The 22,493-nt window shown below is 36.4% G+C and overlaps 1 protein-coding gene across 2 annotated transcripts in view; it reads left to right on the forward strand.

Moving 5' to 3' along the window:
* Positions 1-22,493, forward strand: part of LOC127842816 (protein orai-2-like) — a 36,120-nt gene that overhangs the window by 673 nt on the left and 12,954 nt on the right. The window contains exons 1-2 of one of the 2 annotated variants that reach the window (XM_052372562.1): positions 156-418; positions 9,364-9,504. In XM_052372562.1, coding sequence (XP_052228522.1) covers positions 248-418; positions 9,364-9,504 — 312 coding nt within the window. In that variant the 5' untranslated portion in view covers positions 156-247. Of the gene's footprint in view, positions 1-155; positions 419-9,363; positions 9,505-22,493 lie in introns of those variants that run through there. The other variant, XM_052372570.1, reaches the window with a different exon arrangement.

Raw genomic sequence — 22,493 nt, forward strand, 5'->3', positions numbered from 1 at the left:
ATGCATACCATCACCTTTGGAAATTTCTGAATATAAAAAGTTGAAGGACAATGTAAAAATTTTAAACATATAAACGAATAAATAAATTACAATAGAAATGTATTACAATACCTCGTTATTTTCTTTGAATTTAAAATTTAAAATATCTTCGCTCAATCGTAATTCTATAACTACGCCTGTCAAAATTTACCGATCTTTTCACACGAAATGAGACTTTGGACAAAACAAACAGTTTACAAATTAGCCGATGCCTGCGTCTAAAGATAGCGCTTATGAAAACTGGCTTTTTCGCTCTTTTGTTTCTCAAATGTCTAGTACACATTCCACCACAGCCTTGTCATGGAGAAAGCTGTACCTCAGCCGGGCCAAACTGAAGGCGTCCAGCAGAACCTCAGCATTGCTGTCAGGATTTGCAATGGTGTTTAATACTCTTTTTACTTGTACTAGTATTTTCATGTGTGTTCCATGTCTCATAACAGAACTAGGGATTGCAGCAACTCTAGCGATAAATGGACTCAACTGCTTGCCGAGCATGAGGGAGGTCATCAAAGCCTTTGACTTAGTACGGATGGGGCAAACATACGACTTAATTTAGTATGGTATTGTTCCTGTAACAAGATATATACATTTTTTTCTAAATGCTCCTGGTTAATTGTAAATGTGCGGGTTATGCTTAAGTTGTTTCTGTAGACTTTGGCTAGTGACCAAGGTATACGAACCATGGACCATACAGCCCAGATTAGCAGACTGTACGGCCCAGGTTTGCGGACTATATGGCCCAGGTTTGTGGACTATTTGGACCATATGTCTTTACAGCATGTAGATTATTTTGATACACAAAATACTACACTGCTTAGTATGCTATGATACTATACATCTGTTAAAACTAAAAAAAACGGGTAGTGAAATGTTTGTGTTCATGAATATTTTAATCAAGTTATTCATATTCTCAGATTTTTAACTCATTTTAATTGTGTCATTAATTATTCATTTAAACAGTATGCATCACGCAAACATGCACTTACATGGATAAAATCTATGCATAAAATTGGACATTAATACTAAAATTTCTTACATCACTTAAATATTTTACAAAAATACAAGTGTTTCTATCTTAAAAACTAAATGCAAACAACACATGTTTTATCTATGTTTCTTTATAAAACACGTTTGTATACCGGTTTAATACTACATGTTATTAAAATTTAGCAGTCAAACGTATATTTTAAATGTCAATACGGGTATAACACGCGCATTATTGACTCTTATGTTTGCATCTCGAATACACCCTATTTATGACACTTACTGATTGGTGTTATCTAGCCTGCAACCCGGGTGAGTCGCGGTACTTAAGGAATATTCATTTGCGTCTAGAAACCATCTTCAAATATCAGATAAATAATTTATAAGACAAACATATTTGACTTAACTTCATTGGAAAATAGCTTTTTTATGACGAAAATCCTTCATTTTTAACTGCGGTATCAACAAAACAACACCACTGTCCGCCATTGTTGTTTATTTTCCCTCCCGGTTGACTCGCGGTAAATAGGTTAAACGACACTAATATAAAATTTAACATGAATAAACATAAAGATCTGACATACCATTCAAAGTAACAATCAATAACGTATATAACAATTAGAACATATGGAATTTAAGACATCAAATAAAATAAATATCACAGTTATGTTCAAACAGTGTCTAATTTTAATTCTCAATATTCAAATAACTGTTCATGTTCATTTATTCTTATGCTTTAGAGCCTGACCTGTCGAAATAATTTTTAAAAAATCGGTGGTGTGTAACCCCTTCACAAAGAGAATAATATTGGTAGTGTCTGACCTAAGCAACCGCAAGCAGACGAACTTAAAAAGTGAAAAAGTTGAAAGGGAAATTTCATTTTAACATGGATTTTTACATAATTTTGGTTTAAACTGATGTTTTAAATCGTTTTTGGGTAGTTACTTACCAAAACTCTATTCATACTGGCAGCAAAAGATGTTTTCTGTCAGATTTCAAAAGTAGGTCACGCAGGTTTGTTTACAAACACAATCCAGAGGGCGCTAATGAAATGCCGCGAGTCAAAACGACCCGCGACTCAACCGGGTTTGAGTATATTTCAGTTGTTGAGAATATACCATAATTGATTAACACGTCTGTAATTACCAATTTAAGGTAAATTGCAACACTGGCGTATTTATTGTTGACAACTTCGGCATATGCTTGCATCTGGAGAACGCCCATTTATGACACGTCTTGTTTGATGTTAATTATTTCACTAAATTATAATTGATGAGTCATTAAACGATGAAATAATAGAACTAATGCAGTTTATGGCCATGTCATTTCTATATTTTATATTTTCTCACAATCTTGAATTAATTACTTATTAAGGCATGATTCGTATGGTCCGCCAATGTTTACATTTAAACACATAGTATGTTATTTGTGTCATTACAGATACTTTAAAACATAAATTAATTTATTGATAAAATATTGAACGAAGTGGAACACGAAATAAATATTAATTTAGACATGTTCTGTATAGTCCGCAAATATGGGCAGTATAGTCCGCTAATCTGGGCCATATAGTCTGCAAATGTTCAAATTTAAACAAGTATGTTGTCATTAATCTTATAACAGCAACTTTTAATATGCTATTTAATTTATTTTTACAATATTGAAGGATGTGGAACACGAAATAAATATTAATATAGACATGGTCTGTACGGTCCGCAAATCTGGGCCGTATGGTCCGCCTATGTTCAAATTTAAACACGTATTATGTCATTAATGTCATTACAGATACATGTACTTGAATATATTAATCAATTTATTGATAAAATATTGAAAGAAGTGGAACATGAAATGAATATTAATTCAGACATGTTCTGTATGGTCCGCAAATCTGGGCTGTATAGTCCGCTAAACTTGGCTGGTCCGCAAATGTTCAAATTCAAACAAGTATGCTGTTATTGATGTTATAACAGCAACTTTTAATATGCTATTAAATGTGTTGGTACAATATAGAAGGAAGTGGAACACAAAATAAATATTAATATAGACATGGTACGTACGGTCCGCAAATCGGGGCCTCGTTGGTCCGCAAATGTTCAAATTTAAACAAGTATGTTGTCATTAATGTTATTTCCACAGCTTTTAATATTTTATTAAATTTATTGATACAATATTGAAGAAGTGGAACACAAAATGGAATATTAATTCTGAAATGTTCCGTAGGGTCCAAAAATCTGATGCAAATGTTCAAAATTTCAACAAGAATATAGTCATTAATGTAATTACATCAACTTTAATATTTTATTAAATATATAAATACAATATAAGGAAGTGGAACATGAAATGAATATTAATTCAAACATGTTTTCTATGGTCAGCAAATCTGGGCCGTATAGTCCGCTAACCAGGGCCTTATGGTTTGCTTATTTGGGCCGTATGGTGGGGCCAGTGGAACTGGTATTATTAATTATAGACAATATGTGTTAAATAAAAAAATAATATATATATTTATAGTATAACACATTTTTAGCTCGACTATTATATATGAAATATATATAGTGGAGCTATCCTACTCACCCCGGTGTCAGCATTTTCTGTTTCCATTAGCGTGCAAATGTTAAAGTTTTGGTACTAACCCAATTACATTCATTGTCCCTTGACATATTGCTTTCATATTTTGCATGCTTGTTTACCAACATGACCCCAACCTATAAACAAGAGCAGACAACTCTATCAAGCATTTTTCATAATTATGGCCCCTTTTCCACTTAGAATGTGCAGCGAATGTTAAAGTTTGGGTACTACTCCGAATATTTTCAATGTCCCTTGACATATTGCTTTCATATTTTGCATACTTGTTTACCATCATGACCCCAACCTATAAACAAGAGCAGACAACTGTATCAAGCATTTTGACAGAATTATGGCCCTTTTTATACTTAGAATATGCATATATTCAGTCTTCACGCTTAATTTTTAAGCAAAATAGCCCTTCGGGCTAATCAGATGGAATTTTGAATAGCCCAAAGACATGTTTGATAGCCCGAAGAGGTCAATATAAATTTTATGACTTTTTTGGCCAGGAACACCAAAATAGTTATTAAAAATCAGAAAATCTACTTCCATTAGTAAAAACAGATGCATGTGATTACAGTAATAAAGGATATTCTGTTTCCTATTGAAATGCATTTTATACAAAATGCACCAGATGATTATGCTGTTTATTGTTACTTAATTATTACACATGTTCTCATTCAATGATTTCATGAATCAGTTTAACCGGTGTTTGTTTTTATTTAAAAGCAAATTGATTACATACAGAACGAGATTACAGAATAAACGAAAGTACTACAATTATTAATAATTAGTTGAAAATAAACGTCTTCTAATACGCAAGAATAATTGATTAAAACACATTGACATCTAACTGTAATAAGGATCAATTTGTTTGTAACCCAATGCATACAATATCAGTTAAAGACTCTTTTATTTTTATTGAAAAATTACTTTGTCCATTTTTCATGAATTATAAATACATTTTCGAAAAACGCTTCTAAAATTAAATACGCTTCTAGATCGGTCATTATTTTAAAACATTACGAAGTGACCGATGCGCGAACATCCCGGAACGTGATCTACGCATGGTCAGTTTGAATAATCTCATCTCGATTGGGCGTCATCATTACTTTAAATAGCAACATACCCGGATGTTTACACAACAGTTTTAAAAAAATGGCGGCCGCATGTGTTCATGCAATTCTTTAAAACGTATAACGTCATTTTAGGCATTTAATAGCGAATTTAATCGTGCCTCTTAAAAACACGTATAAATCAGGTTATTGATATAACGCTCAAATATTTAATCGACCGGTCGGGCTATTTTATAAGCATTTAGGATCGACCGACCGGCCCAAGAATCGACTCGGGCTTCGGGCTTGTAGGCTATTTCGAAGACTGTATTATTGATAAATCTGTGTTAAAGTTTGACAAAACAACACTTACCTTACATGTACATACCACAATGCACTCCATCAAAACCATCCCCCACGCCCCCCCAGACCCCCCCTCTAAAAAAATAATTTTTATGCCCCCTTTCGAAGAAAAGAGGGCATATAGTGATTGGACTGTTTGTCTGTCTGTCCGTCTGTCTGTCTGTCCGTCTTTCCGTCACACTTTGCGTTTAGGTTTCGAAAAATGCTCATAACTTGTATGTCCCTTGAGATATAACCTTCATATTTGGTAGGCATGTGTATATGGACAAGGCCTTTCCATATGCACAAAAATTTTTACCCCTGTGACCTTGACCTTGAACTTAGGGTCCGCGGTTAGGTTTTGAAATCTGCATTTAGGTTTCAAAAAATGCTCATAGCTTCTATTTCCCTTGAGATATAACCGTCATATTTGGTATGCATGTGTATATGGACAAGGCCTTTCCATACGCACAAAATTTTTCACCCCTGTGACCTTGACCTTAGGGTCCGCGTTCAGGTTTCGAAATCTGCGTTTAGGTTTTGAAAAATGCTCATTACTTTTATGTCCCTTGAGATATAACCTTCATATTTGGTATGCATGTGTTTATTGACAAGGCCTTTCCATACGCACACAATTTTTTACCCCTGTGACCTTGAACTTAGGGTCTGCATTTAGGTTTCGAAATCTGCGTTTCGGTTTCGAAAAATGCTAATAACTTCTATGTCCCATGAGATATAACCTTCATATTTGGTATGCATGTGTATATGGACAAGGCCTTTCCATACGCACACAATTTTTTACCCCTGTGACCTTGACCTTGAAGTTAGGGTCCGCATTTAGATTTCGAAATCAGCGTTTAGGTTTTGAAAAATTCTCATAACTTCTATGTCCCTTGAGGTATAACCTTCATATTTGGTATGCATGTGTATATGGACAAGGCCTTTCCATATGCACAAAATTTTTTACCCCTGTGACCTTGACCTTGAAGTTAGGGTCCGCGGTTAGGTTTTGAAATCTGCGTTAAGGTTTCAAAAAATGCTTATAGCTTCTATGTCCCTTGAGATATAGCGGTCATATTTGGTATGCATGTGTATATTGACAAGGCCTTTCCATACGCACAAAATTTTTCACCCCTGTGACCTTGACCTTAGGGTCCGCATTTAGGTTTGGAAATCTGCGTTTAGGTTTTGAAAAATGCTCATAACTTTTATGTCCCTTGAGATATAACCGTCATATTTGGTATGCATGTGTTTATTGACAAGGCCTTTCCATACGCACACAATTTTTTACCCCTGTGACCTTGAACTTAGGGTCCGCGTTTAGGTTTCGAAATCTGCGTTTAGGTTTCGAAAAATGCTAATAACTTCCTTGTCGCTTGAGATATAACCTTCATATTTGGTATGCATGTGTATATGGACAAGGCCTTTCCATACGCACTCAAATTTTTCACCCCTGTGACCTTGACCTTGAAGTTAGGGTCCGCGTTTTAATTTCGAAATCAGTGTTTAGGTTTTGAAAAATGCTCAAAACTTCTATTTCCCTTGAGATATAACCTTCATTTTTGGTATGCATGTGTATATTGACAAGGCCTTTCCATATGCACACAATTTTTTACCCCTGTGACCTTGACCTTGAACTTAGGATCCGTGTTTAGGTTTCGAAATCTGCGTTTAGGTTTCGAAAAAAGCTCATAACTTCTACCAAGCGTTTATAGGGGGCATAAGTCATCCTATGTTGACAGCTCTCAGCTCTTTTTTTTTTTTTTTGAAAGATCATCTATATTAAATGATCACCCACCCACATTATATCCCCCTCTCCCCCCACCCCCCCCCCCACTGCCCTCCCCCCCCAAAAAAAAATATTTCTTTTTTCTTATTTTTGAAAGTTCATATATTAAATTATCACACACCCACATTATACCCCCCCCCCCTGGCTTACGTTATACTGTCAAGCACTCGAATAGTCGAGCGGGCTGTCCTCTGACAGCTCTTGTTATTTATACCTGCCATTTAGAAAATATGCTGAAGGAATAGTACTACCGTGTGCATTTGAATGCCCTTTTATCAAATAAAAGGCAATGATTTATATAATTAATAAAATTCACTGTGACAATAAGTGTGAAAATTGTTTCTGATCAATAACTCATCAACAAATTGACCGATTGGCTTGATACTTCACATGGTCAATATACCCCCACAAACGAAGTTTAAGGGGGAATATAGGAGTGAGCTTGTCTGTCGGTTGGTCCATATTAAGCGTCTGCTCTCTAATTCAAGTTGTTTTCATCCGATCTTCACCAAACTTGGTCAGATGTTGTATCTGGATGATGTCTTGGTCAAGTTCGAATATGGGTCATGCCGGGTAAAAAAACAAGGTCATAGAGTCACTTACTTAATAGTGCGTTTTAAACATTGAGCATGGTGTCCGCTCTCTAATTCAAGTACTTTTCATCAGAGCTTCACCACACTTGGTCAGAAGTTGTATCTAGATGATGTTTTGGCCAAGTTTGACCATGGGTCATGCCGGGTCAAAAACTAGGTCACAGGGTCACTTAGTGCGTTATAAACATTGAGCATGTTGTACGCTCTCTAATCTAAGTACTTTTCATCAGAGCTTCACCAAACATGGTCAGAAGATGTATCTAGATAATGTCTTGGTCAAGTTTGAATATGGGTCATTCCGGGTCAAAAACTAGGTCACTGGGTCACTTAGTGCGTTTTAAACATTGAGCATGGTGTCCGCAATTTTTTTGTGAAGACAACATGCAAAATATTCTGTGTCAATGCGACATGTGGGGGTATTTGTTACGTCTGAGACAAAGCTCTAGTTGGCCTTGGACAGTAGATGACCCCTATTGAAATTGTGGTCGCTAATTCAAAGCCCTGTTTGGGGGGCATATTTCGCCGACCGCAGAACACTAGTTTTGCTGGATGTCGGTCGGTCTGTGTGTGGGAAGACCAGTTTGTCTGTCGGAAGACCAGTTTGTTGCCGATCCATAACTTGTCAACAAAAACACCGTTTGGCTTGACACTTCACATGTGCATTGGCCTAAATTTGACAGTAGATGACCCCTATTAAAATTGGGGCCACTAGGTCAAAGGTCAAGGACTTAGGTACTTCACATGTGTATTGGCCTTGGACAGTAGATGACCCTATTAAAGTTGGAGTCACTAGGTCAAAGGGCGAGGTCACGATGACACTTAGTGTGAAAATAGTTTCTGATCAATTACTCGTCAACAAATTGACCAATTGGCTTGATGCTTCAAATGTGCATTTGCCTTGAACAGTAGATAATCCCTTTTGAAATTGGGGTAACTAGGTCAAAGGTCAAGATCACTATCACACTAAGTGTGAAAATCGTTTCCGATCAATAACTTGTCAAAGAATTGACAGATTGGCTTGATACTTCACATGTGTATTTGCTGTGGACAGTAGATGACCCCTATTAAAATTGGGGACACTAGTTTAAAGGCCTTTTTTGGGGGGGCATATGTCTCTGACTGCCGAACTCTTGTTTTCAAGTTGAAGTCAGTTTTGAAAAAAAGTTGACTGTTATGGAGCAAGGTGAGCCTATTACTTGCATATTTACCTTTGTCACTCAAAGTTTTTACAAATGTGATTTTTTGTCTCTTAAATTTTACAGAAAGAGGAAGAAAATAATAAGTAGATGACCCCTATTAAAATTGGGGCCACTAGGTCAAAGGTCAAGGACTTAGGTACTTCACATGTGTATTGGCTTTGGACAGTAGATGACCCTATTAAAGTTGGAGTCACTAGGTCAAAGGGCGAGGTCACGATGACACTTAGTGTGAAAATAGTTTCTGATCAATTACTCGTCAACAAATTGACCAATTGGCTTGATGCTTCAAATGTGCATTTGCCTTGAACAGTAGATAATCCCTTTTGAAATTGGGGTAACTAGGTCAAAGGTCAAGATCACTATCACACTAAGTGTGAAAATCGTTTCCGATCAATAACTTGTCAAAGAATTGACAGATTGGCTTGATACTTCACATGTGTATTTGCTGTGGACAGTAGATGACCCCTATTAAAATTGGGGACACTAGTTTAAAGGCCTTTTTTTGGGGGGCATATGTCTCTGACTGCCGAACTCTTGTTTTCAAGTTGAAGTCAGTTTTGAAAAAAAGTTGACTGTTATGGAGCAAGGTGAGCCTATTACTTGCATATTTACCTTTGTCACTCAAAGTTTTTACAAATGTGATTTTTTGTCTCTTAAATTTTACAGAAAGAGGAAGAAAATAATAAAATCTAACTGAATCTAAAATATAAGAGCCAACAGGTCAGTTTGACTCTAGACTAGTCTAAGGAAAGCCCTAATTAAGATTTGTAAATGTTGTTCCTTATTTCCAGGTTGCACTGGTGGAGATCAACATGGACGACAAAACCCCAACGGTTTTACTAATCTTGTTCAGCATCTGCACGACTCTGCTAGTCTCGGTTCATCTGTTGGCTCTGATGATCAGTACCTGCATACTGCCACACATTGAAGCTGTAAGAATGTACTACAAGAAATTGCATATCTTCAATGTAGTACAAAGCTTCAACCGGAAAATTGTTGTTTTTTTGCATTCCCGGACAATCGGCGCCTAGTAAATTTGTCGACCAGGACATTTGGCAACCTTTGTACTTGTCCAGCCGGACAATCAGCATCCAATTAAAGCCTATGTTTTTATGCCCCCGGTAGTGATTGGAATATCCGTCCGTCTGTCTGTCTGTCCGTCTTTCCGTCACACTTTGCGTTTAGGTTTCGAAAAATGCTCATAACTTCTATGTCCCTCGAGATATAACCTTCATATTTGGTATGCATGTGTATATGGACAAGGCCTTTCCATACGCACAAAAATGTTGATCCCTGTGACCTTGACCTTGAACTTAGGGTCTGTGTTAAGGTTTGGAAATCTGCGTTTAGGTTTCGAAAAAAGCTCATAACTTCTATGTCCTTTGAGATATAAGCTTCATATTTGGTATGCATGTGTATATGGACAAGGCCTTTCCATACGCACACAAATTTTGACCCCTGTGACCTTGACCTTGAACTTAGGGTCCGTGTTTAGGTTTCGAAATCTGCTTTTAGGTTTTGAAAAATGCTCATAACTTCTTTGTCTCTTGAGATATAACCGTCATATTTGGTATGCATGTGTATATTGACAAGGCCTTTCCATATGCACAAAATTGTTCACCTCTGTATCCTTGACCTTGAACTTAGGGTCCCTGTTTAGGTTTCGAAATCTGCGTTTAGGTTTTGAAAAATGCTCATAACTTCTATCAAAGCGTTTACAGGGGGCATATGTCATCCTATGGTGACAGCTCTAGCCTCTTGTTTTTTTGTTTTTTTTAATCACCTAATGACCACACCCCACACTATACCCTGCCTCACCCCCATCCACCTACCCCCACCCACTCCCACCCACATTTTTTTTTGGGAACATAAAAAACACAAATATTTAATATTTTATTATTTTATTTTTGAAAGACTGTCCAACCATCCCACTCAAGAATCCACACATCCCCCCCCCCCCTTTTTTTCATTTTTTGAAAGATAATGTAATAAATGAACACACCCCCACACTAAACACTCCTCTTCACCCCAACCCCTCCCCGCTTTTTGATTGAAGTATTGAGATAGGTCCCTTCACCTTTAAAAAGAAAAATAGATGAGCGGTCTGCACCCGCTAGGCGGTGCTCTTGTTTTTTATTAAATAAATCCATTTTTCTTTTTCTACTAAACTTTTTTTTTTTTGCAGATTGTTTTGGTGAAAAATTATCAGTAAAGGCAATGCTTTAAATATCTTTGATAATCTGTAATGTTTGAACATTGTTTACTGGTGTCTTCAAATGAATAAGCAGATTAGGTTAAATAAGTTTGATAACATAACAGTTTGTTGACAGGATTGTTAAATCATCTTTTTACCAAACCAATTAGTGGATTAGACTAACCTGTCTTATAAACTGTTGACTGACTATCAATCCCGTGAAATCGATGCACATTATCTAATTAAAGTGGTTGACAATTAAATCGGGTGCCAATCATCCTGGTCAACAAATTTACGCTGTACTAATTGTCTGGGAATGTAAAAAGCAGGGTGCCAATCATCTTTGTGCCATTTGACCAGATACCGTATTATTTACAAGTTTGTTTGTTTCCATATCATACAAGTAACCAAACTTCTTTGCATTTAGAAACAAATGTTTGTTAGACTTCAGTGAACATAGTCATTAATTACATTCACATTAAATAGTATATTCTCTGTTTTGGTATTTAAGAATATATGGAATATTAAAACAGAAGGATAGAGATTGTTTATCATTGGTTGTGTCAAGTAGCAAACTACAACCAAGGCAACTGATGCTAGTTCTCAGAACACTGTACTAGGATAATATCAGGCCGTCAGCCGATTCCTATATTCCTAAATTTTCCTATATTTTGGAGAATGTTCCTATATTTTTTCAAAACCTATATTTCCTATATTTTCCTAGATTTTTGACTTTTTTCCTAAATTTTGTTCTGTAAATTTCCCCTTAAAAAAATAACTTATAAGAAGTAATTCTGCCTTTAGATATTTTAGTTTACAGTGTAAAAAGCTGTCCCTCCTCTTCCAAAGCATCACCATCTTGCAGGAGTGCTGTTGTACACCACTGTGATATCTATATGGACACCTTTGATGAAGAAAAATACAACCATTTCAAAGGTGAGAACAAATCCTAGCATATAGTTGTAACAGGTCTTTCCCCAGGGATGCTCTTCCTGATCTTAGATGGAATTGAGCATATTTACAGGCTTCCAATTATTTTGAATATTGGAAATCATTTAAATATTTTAGGGAAGTGGAAGTCTTGTAGAATAAATTAGGAGGCTGTTTTAAAAAAATTGTTTTACTTTCAGGTGAATGGTGATACAGTTACTAACAACTTTAAAGTCATTCATACTAACAATATGTGATACGCTAACCCTTAGCTTTTTGATGAAGTGTAACTTCATGATAATGTGTGTTATATAAACAGTGATATAATTCATAATCATGCCTGGTGGAGTGACTAGATGGAATGACAAGTGGCTGGATAATGTTGACGATAATGATGTTTAAGTTGGACAATGGTGCAAGAGTGTGAAGGGAAAAAATGACTTTGCATATTGCACCCTGTGCCATAAGAAATTTTCTGTCAAGAACAGTGGTTTCAAGCAAGTGCAACAAAATTGCAAGACTTCTAAGCACAAACAGATATCCAATGCACAGTTCAAAAATGATGCAAGCTCACAAAAATTATTATTTGTGAAAAGTAGTGATAATGTAGGTTCAGATACATTTGAGGCAACTGCAGCCAGTACCAGTCTGTCAAAGCAATTCCATAAGATGTTCAAATGTCAAGTGGCTGAACATTTCTCATTGTCAAGAACAAAAGCTTCATATATTGTCTCAGAGGCAGTAATACCCTATCTGTTAGAAGCTATTGTGAAGGAAGTTATTGACGGGTACATCGGATTTGTCCTCATGTTTGATGCGACAACCACAGCACAACAATGTCGTCAAATGGACGTACTCATTAGGTATTGGAATCACACTGATGGTGAGGTGTCTGTCAGGTTCTTAAAAGACTTTCGGTTTGGACATGCTACTGCAGACATAGTTAGTGAAGCACTACTTGGGCTTGCAGATGAGCCAGAAAAAAAATTCCATTACAGAACTTGATAAGTATCTCCTCTGATGGACCAAATGTAAACAAGGCCATTCACAGAAAAATGAATGAAAGTTTAAAGGCAGATGGGCACAATAGCTTGTTGGAGTTTCAACCATACAATTTGCATACAGTGCACAATGCATTTCGAAAAGGGTTGAAATGTTTTGGGAGTGAAGCAGAAGGATTGACCTTTGATATGCATCAGTTCTTCAAACAGCAGCCAGTTAAAAGAGAGGATTTTACTGACCTGCAGCTTGAGTTTGACATGGATGAAAGCTTGTTATTTAGACATGTTCCAAGAAGATGGCTGACCTTGCTTCCAGCAATGAACAGGGTTTTACAGAACTGGGTTGTCAGTTAAGAGTACTTCACTGTTAAGTTGCCCAAATCCATTAAATCAAACACTGAAAGAAAGAATCTTAAAAAGAATGAAAGGTATGTACAGATATGTCAGGGTCTGAAGGATAAGAAGCTCATGTTTCAGTTTGCCTTCCTCATCTCGGTTACTCCTTTGTTTGAAAGGTTTTTGACCATGTTCCAGACCAAGACAGACAGTTACCAGGCAGAGACATTGAGATAGGGGAGGCAGGCAAGCGACAGCTTTCTAAACTGCCTAAAGAACAGCATCATGCTATCTTGAAGAACGTTTGAAGTTTCTATGTCACTGTAGCTGTGTATCTGACTGGACACCTACCACTGAGCAATGGACTATTGAGGGACATGCAGTACTTGCATCCACTATTCAAAGACCATAAGATGGGTTCTACTGCTATCAGCAGCATTGCGAAAAAGCTGCCTCATGTGATTAACGAAGAACAACTTCCAACCCTGAAACATGAGTGGTTTGATAACAGCACTTCAGAAATTCCAGCAGAATGGTCAAAGGATGAGAATGGCAACAAGATAAGGATTGATCACTATTGAAACAAAGTCACTGAGCAAAAGTCAAAAAGTGGACTTTTCAAGTATCCTGTAATGATGCAGGTGATCAAGTCGGCCTTAACAATATCTCATGGAAATGCTGATGTTGAAAGGTCACTGTCTGACAACAAAAACACTGTAACACCAGAGAGAGCAAGCCTTGGCATGGAGACAATAAATGGATTGAGATTGGCAAAAGATAAAGTTTCTCATGTGAAAGGAGTCCACAATATCCAGATTTCCAACAAACAAGTGAGTATGGCCAGGAAAGCGAAAGGAATGTATGAGGAGAGGGTAAGGAAGGAAAAAGAAGAATCAGAGAAAAAAGAAAGAGCACTTCAAGAAAAAAAGGAAAAAGAAATGCTGCAAAAAGAACTTGAGAATGTAAGAAGACTGAATAAAAACAATAATAAACAGGAGAAGGAACTGAAAACTGAAGAGGAGGCATTTAATAATGTGCTGAAAAGTGCTGAAATTCTATTTACAGAAGCCACAACAAAATTAGGGATTGCTTTGAAAAAAAAATGATGTTGATATTCAGGTGGCACAGGGTATGCTTGAAAGTGCAAATAGCAGAATGGAGAAGGGGAGGAAGGGACTGGAATACTGCCAACAGAATGGAGAAGGGGAGGAAGGGACTGGAATACTGCCAACAGAATGGAGAAGGGGAAGAAGAGACTGGAATACTGCCAACAGAAGAGGAATGAATTGAGCAAAAAAAGAAGTGCAGCTGTTTCTAGGACTAAGCAATTAAGCAAAAGCACACATGAAGACAGTAGTGCCAGAAAGGAATCAACTGAAACTGTTGTGTCAAGTAGTAAGAAAGGAAAACTGGACAGCTCAGAATGCAGCAAAGGATCTTCTCATTAACATTTTATACTCAAACAAAGGAGTTTAGTGTGCTGTTTTAGATATTACACAGACATCATTATGTAAATATTTAATCCACTTAGACAAAACTGTTTTTAAATATGTTTCATTGTTGTTACTTAGTAGTCTGCAGGTAGCAGCAGCATCATGTAAATTCACAAAGGTTTACAGTTATTATAGAATTCTAACAGTTATCTTTTAAGTAGTTCTAAGTTATCTTCATATATTGATATCATTCTGATTTATTTTTGATAAATTTTTTCTAATGAGCGAATGTTCTTGTACCGTATACTTAAGGTATATCTGCTGATTATTGAGATGTTTTATTGTTATTTTGCCATGCATACCGTAGCATCTTATTCTTGTTTTTAAGATATGCATCTACCATTGTGTGTCTGATACCCATGAGATTAGATTGTTTTACAATTGGTATTAATATCGCAGTGCAATTTTTTTCATTAATTATTTTGATGTTCAATTTTAAATATATTTATATGCAGAAGCTGCCAGAAAAATGTTATATTCTGTTTGTATATATAATCATATAGGATGCTTTAGTGTTCTTCTCATGTTCTAAAAATGTCTGATTGAAGTGTGTATAGAAATTTTAATGTGAATTACAGAATTTATATTATATACCATAATATGATACTACATGTATGTGATTCATGTTTTCGGTTTCAATATTTCATTATCAATGTAACATTTTTGTTGCACTCTTATGTTAGGTTTTAAAACTATGTTTAATAATGTTGTGTGTATTGTTGATTGTTAACTATTTTAATGAAAAAAAATTTCAGGTGTCCACATAGATGACCACAGTGTGTTGCTGCATCAGCATATCTGCCTTGGTGGTGAAAATGAAGGACTGTTTTGTTAAGTAAAACATAAATTTAATGATTATTGACATATCTCTACATATCTCTTAAACATTACTTTTCACAATAAAATTCCTATATTTTAACCCTAAACAAGCCCAAACCTCCAATATTTTGATGCAAAAATTCCTTTATTTTTTCCTATATTTATGCCCCCTTCGAAGAAGAGGGGGTATATTGCTTTGCTCATGTTGGTCGGTCGGTAGGTTGGTCCGTCCACCAGGTGGTTTCCGGATGATAACTCAAGAACGCTTGGGGCTAGGATCATGAAACTTCATAGGTACATTGATCATGACTCGCAGATTACCCCTATTGATTTTGAGGTCACTAGGTCAAAGGTCACAGGGGAAGGTCACAGTCCGGATGATAACTCAAGAACGCTTGGGGCTAGGATCATGAAACTTCATAGGTACATTGATCATGACTTGCAGATGACCCCTATTGGTTTTGAGGTCACTAGGTCAAAGGTCAAGGTCACGGTGACCCGAAATAGTAAAATGGTTTCCGGATGATAACTCAAGAACGCATACGCCTAGGATCATGAAACTTCATGGGTAGATTGATCATGACTCGCAGATGACACCTATTGATTTTGAGGTCACTAGGTCAAAGGTCAAGGTCACGGTGACCCGAAATAGTAAAATGGTTTCCGGATGATAAATCAAGAACGCATATGCCTAGGATCATGTAACTTCATGGGTAGATTGATCATGACTCGCAGATGACCCCTATTGATTTCCAGGTCACTAGGTCAAAGGTCAAGGTCACGGTGACCCGAAATAGTAAAATGGTTTTTGGATGATAACTCAAGAACGCATATGCCTAGGATCATGAAACTTCATAGGTAGATTGATCATGACTCGCAGATGACCCCTATTGATTTTGAGGTCACAAGGTCAAGGGTCAAGGTCACGGTGACCCGAAATAGTAAAATAATTTTCGGATGATAACTCGAGAATGCTTTTGCCTAGGATCATAACACTTCATAGGTACATTGATCGTGACTCGCAGATGACCCCTATTGATTTTCAGGTCACTAGGTCAAAGGTCAAGGTCAGTGACAAAAAACATATTCACACAATGGCAGCCACTTCAACGGACAGCCCATATGGGGGGCATGCATGTTTAACAAACAGCCCTTGTTTCACCTTAAGTCAGTTGACGGCCTGTAATATTTTACATATTATAATACTTTTCAAACATGTATGAATTTTATTCCATTTGGTTAATATACGTTGAGGGCTGACGAGGACAACTCTTAGTCGGTTTGTCTATGACGTCAGGTATATGTTTTCCTACAAAACATTGTATTAATACACTGCTTAATAAGGCCAGCTTCATCTTTTGGTATTTATGGATTAGAGAACGGAACAACCAGTAATGGTAGGTACTTATTTTCAATAACAAACTAATAACGAATGTGCATAGTTGCAACCTTTACATTGATTTTGAGCTAAAATCAAAATATTTTCATTTGAAGTAATGCACAAGGTGGTTATTCTGTTAAAATAGCCAATTACAGTAACTTAACTTTAATGAAACTACATGTTACTTTGATTCACTGTACATTAAACATTTTAAAGTACAAAACAGGTTACAAACATATATTTTAAAGGGGCCTTTTCACAGATTTTGGCATATTTTGAAGTTTGTCATTAAATGCTTTATATTGATAAATTTAAACATTGGATCGATGAAGCTCCAGTTAAAAATCAAGAATAAAATTTAAAAAAAAAAAAAAAAAGTAAACCTCCGCAGGGCTCGAACCAGTGACCCCTGGAGTCCTGGAGTAAAAACCAATTAGACCGCTCGGCCATCCTTCCAAGTATGTATGACAGACGTATTTTTAGCTCACCTGATCACAACGTGCTCATGGTGAGCTTTTGTGATCGCTTTTTGTCCCTCGTGCATCGTCCGTCGTGAACATTTTGCCTTGTGAACACACTAGAGGCCATATTTATTGTCTAATCTTCATGAAATTTGGTCAGAACATTTGTCCCATTGATACCTCGACTGAGTTCGAAACTGAGTCATGCGGTGTCAAAAACTAGGAAACTAGTTATAAAAAAAAAGATAAACCTTGTGAACACTGTTCACATTTGATGCCCAATCTTCATGTAAGTTTGTCAAAATGTTTGTCTAAATGATATGTTGGTTGAGTTCAAAAATGGTACTGGTCCGTTTAAAAATATGGCAGCCAGGGGGCGGAGAAATATTCCTTATATGGCTATAGAGAAACCTTGCGAACACTCTATAAGTCACAATTTTTGCCCAATCATCATGAAACTTGGTCAAAACATTGGTTACATTGATATCTCAGACGAGTTCGTAAATGGTCCAGATCGGTGAAAAACATGGCCGCCAGGGGGCGGGGCAGTTTTCCTTATATGGCTATAGTAAAACCTTGTTTACACTCTAGAGGCCACATTTATTATGCCCCCCTTCGAAGAAGAGGGGGTATATTGCTTTGCTCATGTTGGTCGGTCGGTCGGTAGGTCGGTCGGTCGGTCCGTCCACCAGGTGGTTTCCAGATGATAACTCAAGAACGCTTAAGCCTAGGATCATAAAACTTCATAGGTACATTGATCATGACTTGCAGATGACCCGTATTGATTTTGAGGTCACTAGGTCAAAGGTCAAGGTCACGGTGACTCGAAATAGTAAAATGGTTTTTTGAATGATAATTCAAGAATGCATACGCGGCCAACAGGGCACACTCTGAACAATATTACTGAAGCAACTGGTCTGTAATCCTAAATCTATAATTATCAGTCCAATGAAACATCATCCATTTAGTAAAATACAGTGGATCAGTAAAAATAGTATCAGAATATGAGATTTTTTTGTATATTTTGTATATTAAATATTGTGTTAATGTTTAATTTTGTTGATAAATATAAATATAAGCAGGACAGGGGAGGTAATACACTACAGGGGAAACAAATGCAATAAATTTAAATTTATTGTTACAGATTTGCCTCCCTTGTAATATATTTAAATTTTACCAAATGTAAGGCTAACTGCATTTTTGTAATGCATACTACTACTACTACTACTACTACTACTGCTACTACTGCTGCTGCTGCTGCTGCTGCTTCTACTACTACTACTACTTCTTCTACTACAACTACTACTACTACTACTACTACTACTACTACTACTACTACTACTACTACTACTACTACTACTACTTCTACTGCTACTACTACTACTACTACTACTACTACTACTACTTCTTCTACTACTACTACTACTACTACTACTACTACTACTCTACTACTACTACTACTACTACTACTACGACTACTACTACTACTACTACTACTACTACTACTACTACTACTTCTACTACTGCTCTACTACTACTACTACTACTACTACTACTACTACTACTACTACTACTTCTACTACTACTACTACTACTACTACTACTACTACTACTACTACTACTACTACTACTACTACTACTACTACTATTTCTTCTGCTACCACCACCACCACCTACTACTACTACTACTCTATTACTACTACTACTACTACTACTACTACTACTACTACTACTTCTACTACTACTACTACTACTTCTACTACTACTCTACTACTACTACTACTACTACTACTACTACTACTACTACTACTACTACTTCTACTACTACTACTACTACTACTACTACTACTACTACTACTACTTCTACTACTACTACTACAACTACTACTACTACTACTACTACTACTACTACTACTACTACTACTACTACTACTATTTCTTCTGCTACCACCACCACCACCACTACCACCACCACCACCATTCACAGTGACCAAAAAACGTATTCACACAATGGTTGCTACTACAACTTATAGCCCATATAGGGGGGCATGCATGTTTTACAGTGGTTACATTTGCTTGAAAAACATGGCTGCCAAGGGGCGGGGCATTTTTCCTTATGTGGCTATATATGGCTAGAGTAAAACCTTGTGAACACTCTAGAGGCCACATTTATTGTCCAATCTTCATGAAATTTGGTCAGAAGATTGGTCTCAATGATATCTTGGATAAGTTCGAAAATGGTTACGTTTGTTTGAAAAACATGGCTGCCAAGGGGTTGTGCAGTTTTCCTTATATGGCTTTAGTTAAACCATGTTTACACTCTAGAGGCCACATTTATTGTCCGATCTTCATGAAACTTGGTCAGAAGATTCACCCCAGTAATATCTTGGACAAGTTAAAAAATGAATCTGGTTGGTCGAAAAACATGGCTGCCAGGGGGTGGGGCATTTTTCCTTATATGGCTATAGTAAAACCTTGTAAACACTCTAGAGGCCACATTTATTTTCCGATCTTCATGAAACTTGGTCAGAAGATTTGTCCTTATGATATCTTGGATGAGTTCCAAAATGGTTTCGGTTGCTTAAAAAACATGGCCACCAGGGGGCGGGGCCTTTTTCCTAATATGGCTATATATCATGCTTTAGTAAAACCTTGTTAACGCTCTAGAGGCCACATTTATTGTCCGATCATCATGAAACTTGGTCAGATGATTTGTCCCAATGATATCTTGGATGAGTTCGAAAATGGTTCCGGTTGGTGGAAAAACATGGCTGCCAAGGGGGCTTGGCTTTTTTACTTATATAGCTATAGTTAAACCTTGTTAACACTCTAGAAGCCATATTTATTGTACGATCATCATGAAACTTTGTCAGAAGATTTGTCCAATTGATATTTTGGACAAGTTCAAAAGTGGTTCCAGTTGCTTGAAAAACATTGCCACTAGTGGGCGGGGCATTTTTCCTTATATGGACTTATGAATCTTCATGAAACTTTTTCAGTATATTTCTTTAAATGATATCTTGGATGTGTATGAAAATGGTTCTGGTCTGTTGAAAAACTCGGCTGCCAGGGTGTTCGCTAGTCATGAAAGTTGGTAAGAACATATTGTTCTAATGACATCTTGGGCTGCACAGAACAGGTCAGTTCCTTTGAATCTCAGGTGAGCGACTTTGGGCCTTTCAGGCCCTCTTGTATACTTTATATAAGCAATCTTCGTAGTTTCACAAAATTAAACGACAACAACAGAACTCTCCAAAGTATTGAATCGTTTCGCGTTGCAACGCTTTATAATTTTTAGGTTTTTAAAACGTCAAAAGATGCATAAAATGGATATATTAGAGCATGGTAAATGTTTAGTTATACTGTTTCCTCACAAATATCATAACTAAAACGAAAATTTGCGAATCTGAAACAACTTTTTTCTATTTTGTCAATTGCCAAAATGTGAAAAGGCCCCTTTAATCATTCAAATGCTTTGTTTCGAAGGAAATTACAAGTCGCTTAATGTAAAGGTTTTGCACATAGTATGTATTGGTTGTGCAACGAATTACAAATATAATATATAGATTACTCAACGAAGTTTCATGCGTATATATGTATACTGATTATGCCTAGTAATAATATAATGTTATTAATTAGTTGAATTCATATTGGCTTTGTTATTGTGCTGAAGTCAGCCGTATTGGCCCGAGGACGCAAGCGGAAGCTTTTATTAATTAACTTAATAATCTTATTCAGTATAGACGAAAGATTCTTTCTAGACATTACATGATGCAGGAACACAATTTGACAGGTCGCGAAATTATGCAAAATTTACCTGAATAACATTCCAGCCATACTGGATCCACTACCGTTGTTTTAATACCACTTAGAAAGACAATAAGGATTGAAAACTTACTTATTGCCATTAGGAATTGCATTTGTAATGTTTAAATCCTCCATGATTTCAAATTAGTTTTGCTTCCGACGCTTGATAATTGTTGATTGTAGCGTTATTATTAATTTTATGTACGCTCAAATATTAAACCTTACTGTTGTGGTTACACTGCACTTTTCTTATTGTCGAAACCTTGAGCTGAAAATATTAGGGGCCGAGTACTTTAAGTATATTTTTAAAGGTTTAAACTTTTGCACCAAAACTAAGCATACAACTTCTAAATGGCATTCACAATTGTTGAAATTTTAGATTCTCATATAAGGCCGAGTTTTTCCTGGTTTCTGATTGGCTGAATCTCGTATTGGCCGACTTTTTCCCGTATTGGCTGTGTTTTTTCCATATTGGTCGCCTTTTTCTTGTATAAGAAGAGTTTCGAGCTTTATTGGCGAGGCACAACTTGTACTAGGCGAACAAATTGAACACATTCTTGTCTAATATTATAAAGTTAATTAATAATATTCAGTCTTTATTTCTGATAACTGCAGGGTCACACTACACATTTCTAAACCCACCAGTGGCTTAACAATACATAGATCAATATGGAAATTGTAAAATTGTGTCAATTAAACACAGTTGTAAACCGAAATTGCATTTGTTAAATTGAAACTTGACTTTGGTCTGATAAATCAGAGGTTAATTTCATGTTTAACTGCATAAACCAGACACATTTTGGAACATAATTTGATGTAACAGACCTATGAAATGTCATCATGCTTAAATTCAGAGTTTTGTTATTAGAAAAGCATAATCGTACCTGTTTAAAACCCAATGTTTCCACCAATCTGTACTTCGATTGCATGTGTATTTTGAAACAAGGTTTCGTAGTAAAACATACCCGACGTCGTAGACAAACACACTACGATTTGAACTCGTCACCCCCAGTCATATAAAGGCTGTTATATTACATGTAATTAATTCTAGTAATGTATTTGGTCTTTAAATGAGATAAGTAAAATATTCAATATTTTAAAGCAGTATCAAGACATAATTATACCCCCACAAACAAAGTCTGTCGGTCCGTATTTAGTATCTGCTCTCTAATTCAAGTAGTTTTCATCCGATCTTCACCAAACTTTGTCAGAAGTTGTATCTAGATGATGTCAAGGCCAAGTTCGAACATGGGCCTTGCTAGGTCAAAAACTAGGTCATGGGGTTACTTAATGCGTTTCACACATTCAGCATGTTGTCCGCTCTCTAATTATACCCCCACAAACAAAGTTTAGGGGGGTATATAGGAGTGAACTTGTCTGTCTGTCGGTCGGTCGGTCTGTCTGTCGATCCGTATTAAGTATCCGCTCTCTAATTCAAGTAGTTTTCATCCGATCTTCACCAAACTTGGTCAGAAGTTGTATCTACATGATGTCTAGGC

The sequence above is a fragment of the Dreissena polymorpha genome, chromosome 1 (genome assembly GCF_020536995.1).
Source record: "Dreissena polymorpha isolate Duluth1 chromosome 1, UMN_Dpol_1.0, whole genome shotgun sequence".
In the NCBI taxonomy this organism is placed as follows: domain Eukaryota; kingdom Metazoa; phylum Mollusca; class Bivalvia; order Myida; family Dreissenidae; genus Dreissena; species Dreissena polymorpha.